This window comes from Spermophilus citellus, assembly GCF_964194105.1.
Source record: "Spermophilus citellus genome assembly, chromosome: 2".
NCBI lineage: Eukaryota > Metazoa > Chordata > Mammalia > Rodentia > Sciuridae > Spermophilus > Spermophilus citellus.
Genome location: NC_138183.1, coordinates 189,176,748 through 189,193,325, shown reverse-complemented (window position 1 = coordinate 189,193,325; position 16,578 = coordinate 189,176,748). Strand labels below are relative to the sequence as shown.

The 16,578-nt window shown below is 41.9% G+C and overlaps 1 protein-coding gene across 1 annotated transcript in view; it reads right to left on the bottom strand.

Annotated features, from left to right (window-relative positions):
• TENM4 (teneurin transmembrane protein 4) overlaps positions 1 to 16,578 on the bottom strand; it is a 710,670-nt gene that overhangs the window by 189,759 nt on the left and 504,333 nt on the right. Inside the window, exons 10-12 of the mRNA XM_081282209.1 lie at positions 12,065 to 12,235; positions 5,030 to 5,244; positions 3,140 to 3,350 (exon numbers count right to left, since the gene is read on the bottom strand). Coding sequence (XP_081138335.1) covers positions 3,140 to 3,350; positions 5,030 to 5,244; positions 12,065 to 12,235 — 597 coding nt within the window. The remainder of the gene's footprint in view (positions 1 to 3,139; positions 3,351 to 5,029; positions 5,245 to 12,064; positions 12,236 to 16,578) is intronic.

Here is a 16,578-nt window from a genome sequence, read left to right as displayed (position 1 = left end):
TGAAAACTGGAAATCCATATGCAACAAAATGAAACTGAATCCCTTTCTCTCGCCATGCACAAAAGTTAACTCAAAATGGATCAAGGAGCTTGATATCAAATCAGAAACTCTGCGTCTGATAGAAGATAAAGTTGGCTCCGATCTACAGATTGTGGGTTCGGGCTCCAAATTCCTTAATAGGACACCCATAGCACAAGAGTTAACAACTAGAATCAACAAATGGGACTTAATTAAACTTAAAAGTTTTTTCTCAGCAAAAGAAACAATAAGAGATGTAAATAGAGAGCCTACATCCTGGGAACAAATTTTTACGCCTCACACTTCAGATAGAGCCCTAATATCCAGAGTATACAAAGAACTCAAAAAATTAGACAATAAGATAACAAATAACCCAATCGACAAATGGGCCAAGGACCTGAACAGACAGTTCTCAGAGGAGGATATACAATCAATCAACAAGTACATGAAAAAATGCTCTCCATCTCTAGCAGTCAGAGAAATGCAAATCAAAACCACCCTAAGATACCATCTCACTCCAGTAAGATTGGCAGCCACTATGAAGTCAAACAACAACAAGTGCTGGCGAGGATGTGGAGAAAAGGGTACACTTGCACATTGCTGGTGGGACTGCAAATTGGTGCGGCCAATTTGGAAAGCAGTTTGGAGATTCCTGGGAAAGCTGGGAATGGAACCACCATTTGACCCTGCTATTGCCCTTCTCGGACTATTCCCTGAAGACCTTAAAAGAGCATGCTACAGGGATACTGCCACATCGATGTTCATAGCAGCACAATTCACAATAGCTAGACTGTGGAACCAACCCAGATGCCCTTCAATAGATGAATGGATAAAAAAAATGTGGCATCTATACACAATGGAGTACTATGCAGCAATAAAAAATGACAAAATCATAGAATTTGCAGGGAAATGGATGGCACTAGAGCAGATTATGCTTAGTGAAGCTAGCCAATCCCTAAAAAACAAATACCAAATATCTTCTTTGATATAATGAGAGCAACTATGAACAGAGCAGGGAGGAAGAGTAGGAAGAAAAGATTAACATTAAACAGAGACATGAGATGGGAGGGAAAGGGAGAGAAAAGGGAAATTGAATGGAAATGAAGGGAGACCCTCATTGCTAAACAAAATTACATATAAGAGGTTGTGAGGTGAATGGGAAAATAAACAAAGAGAGAAATGAATTACAGTAGATGGGGTAGAGAGAGAAGTTGGGAGGGGAGGGGAGGGGGGATAGTAGGGGTTAGGAAAGGTAGCAGAATAGAACAATTACTAATAGCGCATTATGTAAAATTGTGGATGTGTAACCGACGTGATTCTGCAGTCTGCATTTGGGGTAAAATTGGGGGTTCATAACCCACTTCAATCTAATGTATGAAATATGATATGTCAAGAGCTTTGTAATGTTGTGAACAACCAATAAAAAAATTAAAAAAAAAAACCCCACAAAGTGACACTCTCATTGATGGAGAGGGCCAGAACTGGGCTATCAATGATGGGGACTGGGACTGCACTTTCCACCTCAATGTTACCTCCAACTGCTAAGCTGCAGCTTCAAATTCCAGAATCTTGAGACCCCAAGAGCTGAAAAACTTGAGTGATCTGTGTGAGGTGAAAGCTCAAGCTCACGGTGGAGATTCGGACCTGAGCATGCTTTGCACCATGCTTCAAGAAGACATGCAGGGCAGAATCCAATGGCAGCACACCTGCTGAGATTGTGACTGTCCACAATCCTGCTAATGAGAGCCTGGGCACAGGAAAGGCCATGCTCACACTCAGTCCCTCACCAACTGAGGACACTGCATGGGGACCCACCGGGTGCCAGGGAGACAGAAGACTGCCCTCCAGGCATTCTTAGTCCTCCAGCTAGGATAGACCTCCAAAGCAGGGCAGCACTGAGGGATGTTTCCTTCGTCAGAGCCAGCTGCCTGATGATCCCACCTCCTTCACTTTGCCATGAGGCTGCATTGATAGCAGAAGCTTATTAACCATGCCTTGCATTTAATGGGGAGATTCCCCCTGCCTCAATACTAAGGGCGAAATGGTGAATTAGAAGAAAATGGCCTGAAATGACCACTGCTATTTAGAAGGAAGAACCAGGGCCTCACATGAGTTTAGGAAACCTAGTATCAAGTTCAGAGATGTTCATTCAACTCCATTTTCCATGTCAGAGAGACTCCCAGCCACAGACTGAGACAGAGATCTCAGGTGAACTCCAAAGCACACAGAGATGTCCGTTAGGCAGAAACTCCATTCCCAGGTGTTCCGGTTCATGGAGCCCTGTCTTTCCCTTGAGATTTTATCTCCAGGCTGTATCACAGTACATCCACTAGAGACTCAGAACATGTTTTCTGACCCAAACCACCAAGATTATTATGTCCCTCAGCAAACCATGGTCACCTAAGGAGAAGACGGGTTCTGTCTATTATGTTAGTAAAGAAGAGAAATTCTTCCAAGAGGGAAGCAGGCTACCTAGACACCCATAGACCTGAGGTGGCCATGCCCCTTTGCATGAGGAAGTGTGATGGTGTTTGGACTCATTTAAGACACCAGGGCTCCCCCTTGTCAGAGACTAGGACACCTCTGCTCTCAGTAACACCTGATCTGACTGACCACATGGCTCCTCCAGTCCTCTGTGCTGCTATTCTTACACTCTCTCCAGCCTTTATCCTCTTTCCCAGAGACTGTTGATTCCAAACTCAAAAACCAAACCAAAACTAAACAATAAAGTCAGCGAACTGAACCAAGTGAGACTCAGAAGATGAAAAGGTGAGAACCAAGAGCGAAGAGGGGAGATGTTCCCGCCATGTGGCCAGTCATCCAAGACTCCCGTCTGGTTCTTAGTTCTATCCCCTTGGTCTGGAAAGGTGGCTGCTGCTCCATACATCATCACACAGACAGCACGAGGAAGGTATCAGGATGGCCCCTCTGTCTGTTGTGTCCTACCTGCATCTCATGCTGAGTCCTCCTCCAGCATGCCCAGGCAGGACAGCCCCACCCCATACTCTGAGTGGCATCTACAGCTCTGAGTAAGACACATTCATTCTCTTGTTGGCATCAACTCCCAAAGTCCCCAAGTGTCCTCCTACCCAAAGAGACAGCAGAAGGTGGAGCTTCTTACCAATGGCAGTGGTGAGAAAGGAGACCACTTCAGACTCCTTCCCGTCATTGTAAAAGGCCAAGTGCCAGATTCCTGAGTCCAGATACTGGATGAACCCAGTCTCGTGGCTGGAGGGGGGAACGACACCACGAGACTGGCGTTGGGGTCCTTCCAGACTCCGTGCCTCCTGGGTCAGGAGCCTCCTTCCATCCAGCAGCTCCACAAAGTCAAACTAAAGCACAAAACAAGTATAATTAGCAGCGGATCTGCTCCAGCACATGCCATGTTTTCTTTGGGTTTCTCCTGGCGGGGGCAGGGCAGAGTGAGGGAATGCATAAGGAAACAGAGAGGCAGAAGCTGCAGGAAAGCTATCAACCAACTCAAATCCTATATCTCATGGTAATACTCTCCTTCCTCTCTTGTGAATGTGGCATCATTCGGGCATTATTTCCTAGTCTTGGCTTGTTTTTATTTTTGCTGCAAGTGTGGCAAGTCTTCACCTGGCCTCATTTAAAACAGAACCATGCTCTTTCAATGGTGGCCCAAGATTAGAAACCCAGCCACTTCATGACTGAGCTCTATACAAGTACTGATGGAATGTCAGGGGTCTCAGGTGGGATGGGAGTGTTGGTAGGAATGGAATGTTCTTCACGAACAGTTGAAGATTTGGTTTATATCTGTCTTTTGTCAATAATCTTTTCTAAATGGCTCCAGTTTCATGGAGATATTTTAGAAGAACTGAACTGGATTAGTCCAAAAGTCTATCAATAATTGCATGCTGTGTCAAATTCAAATGTCAATTGATCTGAGACTGCTAGCATAAGACTCCAGATAAGTCAGACATGCGTTAATAATAGGTAGGGGGTTAAGCCCTACTGACCTATTAGTAAGCAAGCAAACTGAGTAGCCATCCATCTTCCTAGCTCTTAAAAAACAAACAAAAAAGATAGGCAGTCATTCTACTTCATGTAAACTGTGTGGAGACATGAATTCTAGGACTAGCATGGCAGTTCTGCAGTCATCAGGGGCTCAAGATCCCTCTATTTTCTGTGACTCCATCCTTAGCAAATTTATCTGTCTAGCTTATAACTATAAACTTCAACTGACTACTGGGGTTAGGAAGACTGCATGTGGCCTTGGAACACCTGAGGATGCTTATGATTTATATTACTCCAATTCCAGAGCAAGGACATTGCATAAGTCTCTGCTGTCTGCCATTCATTATTAGTAATATGCCAGTCATCTTAGAGAAGTTCTTATTTTTTCATTTTATTTTTTTGGGTACTAGGGATCAAACCTAGGGCCTTGCACATGCTAAGCACATGTTCTACACTAAGCCACACCCCCAACCCCTTGGACAAGTTCTTCAAGGGTTTCTGGTGCACATCTGTCTGTATAAACGTGTAACCCTGAAGGAGAGAAGGAATGCCAGAGATTAGGGGAGTAACATTTATTTTGAGCCAGGCCGTATGCTGGCTGCCTTATAAATGCTACTCTTTCTTCTTCACAACAGCCCTGCAAAGTGGGCACTGGTACAGATTAGGAAACTGGCTTAGAAGAGGATGAGTAATGAATACCAGGTTACACAGCAAATAACAAGGGGACTCAAACTCACTGTCTATTTTTTTTTTCTCTCAATAACATTTCCTGGGTAACATAATTTAGGAGACTGAGTAATAGCAGAAAGGTTCCTGAGAAATTTCTCATAATTTCTTCCTTGCAAAAAGCCTCACGGATTAAACCTCACTTGCCTGAAAGGCAGGGTCTGAGAGGGTGGCAAATGGATAAAAGGCCTTTAAAATACACCAACTTCCCTTTGGGCTCTAGGATCAGGGTTGGGCTCTTCTTGATTTGGGTAAAGATTTGAGCAGGAGCACAAGGAGGTCAGTAGGCGGGTAGGGTTCTGCTTACCTGAGTATGTGAAGGAGGAAGGCCTTTTCTGCCATAAATGCCGACCAGAGCTGCCTTTCCCAGAGACACATTGAACTTCAGATGCACAGGATGGTCTATGAACACCTGAGATCTCCAGAAAGTACCAGGAGGAATCTTCTGGGAAGCCCGTCTCCCCACGTCGATTTCTCCAGAGTCTATAAAACTGTCCTCTGGAAAGAAACTACTGGGTTTTCCTACCAAGACAGAGGGAAGGAAGACAAAAGCATCTTGGTTAACCACAAGTGACACAAGGAATCAGCATCCCAGCACCCAGGACTCCTCTCAGCCTCACTCCTCTGTAATGTTCTGCTGCCAGCAGGCATCCCCCTACTCACAGGAGTAAGAAGGTTCAGAACTGCCCCCCACCACAGTGATGCTCAAATTGTTCTGCTAAAAATATGCATTCTTCCAGAGCAGTATGTATGGGTCCTCCCCAAGGGCCATCTGTTTACTGCATAATTCCACAGCTTGTTAAAATATATTTTGATCCTAAAAATAATCATTTGTGGTCACATGAGAATAACTTTGTGATTTTGTGAGAGTGTGTGTGTAAAGAGCTGCATGGTAAAATAGGGAGGCTGGAGGGAGCAAGGTGTGGGTACTGAATCTCTGACTTGGAATGGTTTTCTAGCAGTGGGGGGTGGTGTGACTTGAGTGGAGCTACGTATTTTAAAAGGTCACTGGATGGTGTATAAATCAGAAGCCAAATTCTGAGGCCAGCTACGTGGATGGGGGTTTGTGTTTGGAGCACGGATGTGGGTTGAGGAAGATGAGGAAGAAGGTCCTTCAAAGGGAGGATACATGTCCGAAAAATGCCTCTTGGTCTTTGGATGGAGGTGAATATCATTTTTGTGTTAAAGAAGGTCAAGTTGACATAATTTCTCAAGTTCATACACAAAGTCTAGGATATACTTGGAAACTTAACCCAGGCCTCCCGCCCGATGCCTAGCATCCCTATGGAGGGTCAGGGTTGAGGTCTCTTGCCCATTTCTGTCACCAATCAGGAGAGTGACTGCTTTCTGGAGGCACCGGGCCAGGAAGGAAGGCTGTTTATCAAACTTCCCCTCTTAAGTAATTAAACACACTCACATGAAAGAGATAAACCTTAACTTCCTGCCAGATGTCGGCCTTCTGAAAAGTAGGGAAGGGACAGGGGAGACCACAGAGACATGAGGAAGGCCATCCTTAGTAGCCCAGAAGACCAAGATCAAGTCAGCAGGCTACATTTTGTTTGTCATTAGGAAGGACCCCTGGGCATTCTGGCTCCAAGGCTTTTTGTGTTGTCAGAGATGTTAGAAGATGCTTGAAGAGAACAAGAATCCATTTGTAAAGAAAACACGTTTGTGGAACTTTTTATAAAAAGCATTTGGGGAATAAGAAATTAAAATGTCTTTTTTTCCCCTGGCTTTGTGAGACTCCTTACAAAGCACATTTAATGCTGAAATGGAGCTTGGCAGGGTATTGTTGTAGTCATAAAATATTTTACTGTTTTAAATAATAAAATTCAATTTAAATGTTAAACTTCTCCATATGTTATCATTCCCTTTAAACTCCTAGGCAGAAACATCAGGTTTTTAGCTTCAAACCGTTAAATGTTATTTTAATTAAAAATGTGCCAACAAAAAAAGTTGAAATGCACGCTATCAATAAAAGTGCCACCAGTATTCTGTCATTAGTATGGGAAAGAGTTTGCATTGAATTCCTTATGGAAGGAACATGTCCCAGACTTCTACCTTGAAAATACAGACACACCAACCACTTCACCGTGACTCACAAACTTCAAAGACAGGAGCCAACTTCATAAAGCATTAAGATGGGAGAGAATTATTCACATTCTTCTTTATCTGATTTGTGGGTTTCCAGTTCTGTGACCCTTTTATATTCCAGGTACAAAATAGTGTACCCTCAGCTTTTAATTCCGTGAGGGAGGAAGAACTAAGAAGGAATAAAAGCAGGATATGTGCTGAACTTTTTACTCCTAGGAACTGCAGAGAAAGAAGCACAAGACTGCTAATTCCAAGGGCTCATTTCCTTTGTGAGTCGGTGGGAGTCAGAACTGATGGGATTTGAGAATTGTCTGCATTCAAATAGATCCTATGTCTGAAAATAAATAATGGAAAACTGCTTTCTCTTTTTAGCATGCTGCTGGAGATGCCTGCACGGTTCATTTTCTCCTCCACTGAGCATATATCAGGAGACAGCTACTGTATCAGCTAAGTTCTACAGGCTTACAGGTCAGAGGCCAGCCCAAAGATGCCCTCTGAGCTCTGTAGAGCACAACAGCATAAGTATGTTGGTTCTTACCCCAGAGGAGGTGACAAAGGGAGACTTTTATAGCACTTTCTAGTATCTCAATGAGGTAGGCCCACTGGGAGAAAACATTGTCTTCCTTGTGTGTACAATGAGATAAAAATAGTACATATTGGTTTGGGGCATATCCTTCCCCCCACTAGGACCTTGAATTGGGGGGATCTGGTTCCCAGTGGAATGGGACTATTGAGGGAAAAGAGAGAACAGCCTGCTGATCCCTTTTAGCCAATGGGAGAAGACCCCCTGAGACTGGCTGAACTGGGGGCTGGAAACACCTCCCTCCTGGTTTGTCTTTTTAAAACCCTATTGTCGGGGCTGGGGTTGAGGCTCATTGGTAGAGCGCTTGCCTTGCATGCGTGAGGCCCTGGGTTCAATCCTCAGCACCACATAAAAATAAATAAATAAAGATACTTGTCCATATCAACTAAAAAAATATTTTTAAAACCCCTATTGTCTTCCTCTTTTCAAATCCTATAAGATTCTTTGTTCTTAATTCTGAGCACCATCCATAAACACTAGGATATAAAACTTCCTATGACAAAGCAAATTCCACCAATGGTGAGGCAATGAGGGAGGGGAGAGGCTAGATCAGGTGGAGAAAAGCTCTGTGTATAAAAATCTTATCCTACCCATGTTCTGGAAGATAATGGTAATAAATATTAGCAGGAGAAATAGTGAGAAAGATAGATATAATGGTATTATTAGTAGTACAAACTACTGTCTAAGGAGTTCCAACTACGTTGGCAGGTTCCTTCATTTAGTATTTCAGTGATTTCTGCAACACAATTAAAATCTGCATATGGAGGCACGGGGATGCTTAAGACTTAGCTTAAGAAACTAGAGATGAAACCATTTGGGCTCCCTCTTTATTTATCAGAATATGGTTTCTAAGAGGATTGAATTAATGAACAATTAATTAAAACTCTAAAAAGACATTCTCAGTGTGGTGGGTACGCCTGCCCTCTTAAGGAGCAATGGTTCTGTTAATTCATGGATATGCAGGCTAATATCAAGACTTGACCAGGTATATCTAAGACCCATTAAAAATACTGCTAGCCTTCTAGGGTTCAAGTTGATTGTTTTTATGAATTAGAAATCTACAAAGAGGTCCCAGAGTTGTCAGAGTCCCAATACATCCATGAGAAGTACACTATAACAACATTGGGTGCTTTCAGAACTTTCCCAAAAATTACAGAGCTTAGCTCAGAATTAGGGTCTTCCCAACAGTATCATTAGATTTCACAGGACATATTGCACTGGTGACAATCCTTTTCTTTGTACAGTTAGCAATCATGCCTATAAAATAAAATCTCTCAATGAATTGCTGAAATGGTTGGATAGCTTGGTCAAACAAGGAAGATTTGGAAGAAGTGAAATTCCATATGCTTCACAATCACTATCTTTACTTTTCTGAACTGAGACCTAACTATATAGGTTCTAAATTCCTAACCAACTAACAATCTCCCCCTCCTTCCACCTTTTTGGTTCTTTACAATGCAATAACTTTCACAAAGAATCCTTTAGTTTCCTTAGCAACTGTTTGAAATTTATTTGGTTATCAAAATAAGCTGTTCCATTTTGGAGAGCCCAGCTGAGCCTGTGTGCAGCAATTTGCATGGTTCAAACTGATGGGCAATTTTGATTTCATTGTAGAAAGAAGAAAATGCTATCCCTAGCCCACCATTTCAACCATCAGAAATGCTTGTTTATTCAATGCTTCCCCCCCCCATTTCCCATTAATGCATAACACAAGTTCTTGTGGCTTTGCTTTGAAAAGCTGCTGTATTTGGTTTCTGTCCCATGACGACCCTGAAATGGTTACAGCTGCTTTGAAAATATAGGATGAATTGTAGTTTGATGTTACTCTCAAAGACATGAAAAACACGATATGGGATTATCATATATTTAATTTGTATAATTTAAAAATATATATCCTTTAAAAATATTTAAAAATACCCCAAACCCTTTGAGGATCTGTTGGGGGTAAATGTTAATTAGTCTGGATTTTAATACCCAAGAGAGAATGGCTGAGGATTCGAACAGACAAGAAAAGAGGAACGAACGTTTGCTGAATGCGTCTTTACTGCTAGGCTTTGAAAGCAAAGGTGTTGTCAACCTTGCTCTACAGATGACAAAACTAAGGCCAAGGGATATGGAGTAACTGGAAAGAGTTAACGGAACCAATAAAAAGCAGGGTCAAGAATCACATCCTGGACATCGAGGCTCCGGAGTATTTATCTTCCATCACACTACACTGCTTCCCCCTGCACTGTGGAGCAGGAACTCTAATCTTAATTCTGGAATCAGCTCTCTTCCCTGATACCCTCAGAAGGGATAAGAAATATGCACTTACTTTAGCATCACAATTAAAAACATAAACTGAGTAGACATTGGTCTGACCAGGGCACAAACCTTAAGAACCATGTGGCCTCACATAGACTATAGGAAGCTTTGTCCTCTGTTTTCTAGAATGATATATTTTACATCACAGTAATTGATTCTGATGCTGACCACTTTCCAGCACTGCACTGCATTTTAGGAGTTGGTAAACAGGATTTCCATTTGCATCAGTAATGACAGATAATCCCTTTAAGCAAAAATACTCCAATTAAAATAAACCAATAAGCCTGTGCAATTTTGTGTTGCCTCTTATCTGCACCTCCTGCTCCTTGGGAAAAACTAAACAAAACTGAAACAACCCACAAACTAATTTCATTAGAGTGGGAGATTTCAGATAGATCTAACTCCTGTTTAAAGAATGTCTGTTAGAGATCATGGAAAGAAGAAAACACATTTTGTTAAGTGAGAGCCTCAGCCAATTCCTTGAGGGTTAAGCATATTTTAAATCTATGTTTTTAACATGCTTATCTAAAAAACACTCTTCCCTTTATGCTATTTACCTAAGCCACCTGACACTATAAACTAATATTAGCATCACAAGCCAAAATGCAGGACCATGGACAGGGCCATCTTTGAAAAAAATTCTGTAAAGCCATGAGGTAATCATATGGTGATTCTATTACTAATTTCATATGCAGAACTTGCAAATTTCAATGCACCTTATAGAAAAATCTAGTTCAATATTCTTTTGAAGAGGAGGGAAATGAAGCCCAGAACATCTGTTCAGGGGATTTGCTTAAGGTTGTACCACAGTTCAGTAGCAACAATTAGACTGTAACTCAGGGCTCCTGGCTCCTAACCCAAAGCGGTTCCAATGGCCTAAGTCATACTATCTCCTTCCATATTCTATTAAGGACAAAAAATGTAAATTATGCAGTGTTTTAAGTCTTAAAACCTTTACAAAAGAGATTAGCTTTGCTCTCAAAACACTGGGCAGGGGTTCTAGTTTAGCTCTTTGGAAATGTGCCCAGTTTTTACTTCCCTTGATGATGACCATAGGTCAAGAATTGACTTTGGACTTCAAGATCATCATTTCAAAGGTCATAAGTAGATACTGTGACCAAGAATATGTCACTCTATTAACCAAACTAATGGCTGGAATACAAATCCTTGAAAGAACAGAGAGGCTCAGAAGACATGACTTCTAAGTTCACAGAGATAAGAGGAAAGAGGTGAGCAGCAAAGGCTAGCTATAGCTACTTTATGAAGAAAACCAGAAAGATAATGCAGGTCACAGCAGATGCAGGAAAAGGAATGCGTATATTGCCCAGAATGACAACCATTCTGACTTGTGAGCTCAGACGACTTTCCTGGTGCTAATTTTGGTGAGTCTGCATTGCTCTTGGCTAACAATGAAAGAACGTATGTCTATGGCATGTTGGAAAGATCTCTAAGACATTCAGAACATGGGCTTATGGATTCCCATTAAAAAATGCCAAAATCCAAATGCCACCACCATTCTATCATTGAAAGAAATATTCATGTTTTATTATACCACAGGATTTCACATACACATCTCTTTTGGGGTCCTGTAACTGTGGGGTGGGTCAGGTAAGAAAGATCATGCAGAGGGCAAGAGCCCTGGGATCATATTCCAGACTCCACCATCTATCGGCTGTGTGACTCTGGTCAATTCAATTAACACAATTCTTCGTTTTTGCATTTAGAATGGGCAAAAATTATTATACTTACCTCACAGGGTTTCTGTGAGGATTAAATATGAAACGAAATAATCTTGATTTAAAAAAACAACTTTGAAACAAACATACTATGCAGATATTAATGACTATTGTTATTGCAGATGAGGAAAGTGGAGCTCAGGAAAACTAAGTAACTTGTTCATGGTCACATGGCTGATAAATGCTAGACACCTGAAGTAGTGTTATCATTAAAACACGAGATCCAAAAACCTTCCCATTATAACACATTACCTAACCCCCTCACCACGCGCCCCACCCCTGCAGATGCTCATTCAGCCCATGAGATTTCCCCAGAAGAGCTTGTCTTGACCCCACACAAAGATGGCCACCCCAGCAGTGTGAACACCCATGATGCTCCCCTTGAGGCGTGGGATGGGATATCACTGAGCACCATGAACCCTGCCAGAGCACACTCTGAGCTCATAGTGACAAGGAACTGCAATGAAGACACAGGTGGACTGGCAGCCGGCGTGGAGTGCAGAGGGATGGAGGAAGCGCTAGAGCATGGAGCTGTGAGCCAGGCACAGGACGTGCATGATGGAGGTCTCCTTGGTTCAAAGGCAGACACAGAGGACTCACAACACGGACAACGCAGCAACCCTACCTTCTGTGGCTCCTTTGCCTTTCCTGTCAGGGGTCTCTAAGCCAGTGCCCCCTGAGGGATACAGGGAGACGTCCGTTGGCACAGGCCAACTGCTGGCTGTGTCCTCCGTGATCTCATACATCTGCCCCTCCATCGGCTGCAGGTGCCAGTTTAGGCCAAACAGGTGCATGGCTGTGGTGAGCAATGAGAAAAGTCATCTTTTTCTGCTGGGGTTGGAAATGGGGCTCCAAAGCCATAAGGGGAGGGTGGGATGGGTGGGGAACACAGACATTCAGTTCACTTCAACAAAAGCCCAGGAAAGGGGCTCTTACAGCGCCAGGCCCTGCACAGGGGACTGGAGACACAGACGATTAAGGCTTGACCCCGCCCTTGAGGGGCTCACGGTCTGGTTGAGCCAGGACGGGGAGTTTCAGGAGGTGTTGGCCTTTTGCTTCAAAAGATAAATAACAATCTAGAGGGAAAAATTACAATTTGTATCACAAAGAGTTAATTTCCTTAATGGAAGAATAACTTTCACAATAATAAGCAAAATCAAACAACTCAGTAGGAAAATAGGATAGGATATGAACAGACAGTTTACAGAATAAGTAATACCAGTGACTCTTCATCATAGGAAAAGACTCTTGACGTTACTCATGGTGAAAGAGATGTAAGTTAAAACTCTGAAATATTACTTTTCACATATGGTTTGGCAAAGATAAAGAGGGCTGAAAATACACTATATTGGCAGAGAATGGGAAGCAAGTACTCTCATATTTTGCTAATGTGAGCATAAACTGGTATTTGATAAATCTATCAAACTTAAAATATATACACTCTTTACCCTGGAACTTAAAGTTTCCATTTCTAGAAATTTCACCTGTATACTCACACGTGTAGTAAATGGTGTGCATATAAGGCTATTCACCACAGTATAACTTGTAATAGCAAAATGTTATAACCAATCATTGATAGGGGCTAGATAAGCTATTATCTATAGCAAAATAGTATAACCATACAGGAGAATGAAAAAGCTTTTTATATATTTTTCTGGAAGGAAAACTATAATGTATAGATGACTGTATTTGACAAACTACCTTTGAGTTAAAAATAAATTTCTGCATTTGTATAGAATATTTCAAAAAGGATATGAAAGATAGTCATAACAGTAGGTATGTCCTCTGAAGGAAAAAGCTTATGGTCAGGGGAGGAGGGAGACTTGTTTTTCACCATGTATCTTTTGTACCTTTTCATTGTGTACCATGTGTATGCATCTCTGTTTAAAAAACATTTTCCAGTGTAGCAATTGCAAATAGTCTCATACAAAAATCTAAAAAAAATCATGAGATGACAAAGCATGAATATTGTTTGAGACACAATGCCTCAAAGGGCTAGGAAGCCTGTTTCCAAAAAGTTTGTGATCTAGTACAAAGCATCTGCCTAAATCCCACTTTTGGCTTCAAGACTCATTCAGACTCACCACTCTCAAGAGGCCTACACCAATTTCCCACACATGGAGGAAACACTCAAGTCTCCCAACCCTTCCACCCAGGTGCTGTGAGCAGCTTTTGCTCCTTTGTTCCAATGATGAATATTTTCTAAAAGCCCACTCTATGGCCAGCAGTGTAATAGGAAAAATCTGGAAGCAACCTACAGAGATGGCATTGAATCAGGCCATCCCTGTTTTCCATGAGCTCATAGGAAAGGAGGGAAGACAGACAAATAACAAAACCTATTGAGAAGGACAAGGCCCAGAAGAGGAGGTGGCTGATCCAGAAGGAGGGCCTCGGGAATGCAGAGAAGATCCGCAGAGAGTTTAAAGCCATAGTAATTGCACTTGCTGAGGTCCTGCAATGGGAAAGGGAGCATGCCAGGTAACATATGTATATTATGTCCAATCCTCGTGGCAGTCCCACTAGACCCAGTTTACAGAGGTGTACATTAAAACTCAGAAGGCAAAATCTCCCAGTACACAAAATGATGAATGCCTGAGGAGATGGGAAATGCATATTACCCCGATTTGAACATTATTCATTTGTATACATGTATACTGAATTATCATCTTGTGCCCCATAAAGATGTACAGATATTGTGTCTTAGTAATAAATAAATTAATTTAAAAACTCAGGTTAGTTGAAATTATGACAATCATAAAACTATTATTTATGAGTGCTCCCCATGTACTACACATTGTGTTAAGAGTATTAAAAGCAACATTTCCTTTAACTCTCATAACAATCCTGAAGGGTATTAATAACCCCGTTTTACAGATGAAGAAACCAAGGCACAACAAGACCAAATGATGTATGCAAGGTGAAATGGCTAGCAAGTGACAGAGACTAGACGAGAATCTCAAGTTGCTCAAATCCCCCAAACACAGATCACTAGTCTTTCTGGCTTGGAGGCCCAGGTGCCACCTACTTAGCTGCACTGCCCCTCCCTATTTAAGTCTAGCAAGGCAGGCATTAATTAGAAATACTGCTCCTTCAACATGTCAATGGCCTCCAGACTTTTACTTCTTTTTAGGTAGCAACATGGGATCCTTGAGGGGGAGGCAGCTGTGGCTCCTGGCCCCAGGTATGGAAGATGTCACAGATGGTGGTTTTGAGGGAGTGTGTGACTGCCTTCAAGACAAAAAAACCATAGAGTGCCTAGAGCATATAGCACATGCTTCTGACTTCAGGTTCAAACACAAGCCATCCAGGGGACACACACGTTTGACTTAGTCAGGAGGCCCGTACCCAGCAATGGTCATGAGATCAACCCTTTGCTTTCCCTTTGGTTACTGTGGAGTGGGACCAGAGGTAAGAAAACTGGTTTTGAATTATAGACAAGGTATCCAAACTGAGAAATGAGATACTAATATTGCAAAAGACAGTTGCTATCAATGAAGTACCATGTGGCAAAAGTGCTTTGCAAACTGCACATATGTGTGATTGTCATGTTTTCTGACCTCTACATTGGTGCTGTTGATAATAATAGTGACAACAGTAGGTGACATTTACTGAGCACTGATTTAAGTACCAGGTTCTTGTAAGGTGCTTCATACTGCTCTCCACTCCTCTGAGAGGTGACAATAATAACAATAAAACAGTTCACTTGCCTGGAAGGAGGGAGCACTCTGTTTCCAAGATTGAATTAGCTCACATTTCTGCTTACCTTCTTACTGTTTTAATCTATATATTGGCAACTCCAAAGGTAATGGAGAACTTGCTTGAACTGCAGACAACTCAGATACATGCAGTTAAATGAGCAGCGCTTCTTCCCCCATTAGAATCAATTATCTCATCTAAGTGTGCAAAAGTGCTGTCTTGTTAAAAGGTCATGAGAATTAACTAATCCCAGAATGAATAGAACTCTCACAGCTCTGTGAAGAGAAACATTTTTATTGTTAGAACTTTCTATTCTTTTTAAGAAGATGCAGAGTGAGTCCTTCCTTGAAAACACACACACACACACACACACACACACACACACTGAGGGGAAAGAAGTGTTGCAGGTGAACATGGTCCTTAGGACTCAGATCCAGGGGGTGGGGGTGGGGGGGGAGGTGAACATTAGTGCCCTTTCCTCTTAACTTTTTACCCACTACAATCATACTGGCCCATACAATTGTGAGGCTGGGGTGGGTAGGGGGTGTTTCTGTGACCTGTGTATTCCTGAAAGCTACATGAGAAAGCAAAGCTCTGTCTCCAATTCCAACTGAGTGTGACGCCAGGTGACTTGGCCATCCAGAAGTAAATTGGAGGCTGCATGGTTGGGAAAGGAACCCAGGGTCACCTAGATTGGACTGAGAAATGGCTTGCTTGCAGGTGATAATTAGAGACAAGAGTCGTATAAGGCAGAGATTAAGAGATACGAAGTTCAAGTTCAACCAGCAACGTCATCTTAAAGCCAAAATAAGAGAGACCTTTCGTCTGTGATCTAGGATATTAAATATAAGTCATTGTTGTGACCTCTTGATTCTTTCATTGTGTTGTTTGGCTGGTGGTTAGTTTTATAGTCTTGGGTGACAGGCAAGGGCAAGAGAGAAAGGGAAATAGTTTGCTTTGCTCTCATCTTTCCAAAGGACAGACATACACTCAGCCAGAGACTGTTCTTTGAATAGCAAGCTCAAGTGACCACTCCATCCATGACAGTCATCTAAATGATAAGGCCAACACAAAATTTTTCCTCATTTCAGTGCATACTAAATGCCAAATACTTTATTTATACTATTCAATTTCATCCTCATATAAAGGTAGGTTGAAAATTATTAATGGGAATATATATGTGATGGAACTACAAAAGAAATTGAGTTATAGTGACATACTCTGATTTACTCAGAGAGGTAAATGAAGTTACTCAACACCACAGAGCCGATATAAGTGTGAGACAAGTTCCCAAACCACACCACCTCTTTTCTATATTTACTTTAAAAAGAAGATAAAATATGGGCGATGTAAAGGCTAAATATAATATAAACAAATTTAGGCTAAAATAAATGTTGTGGGGGAGGTGGTTATAATAAATATTCCCTGGCCCACAATAGCCCT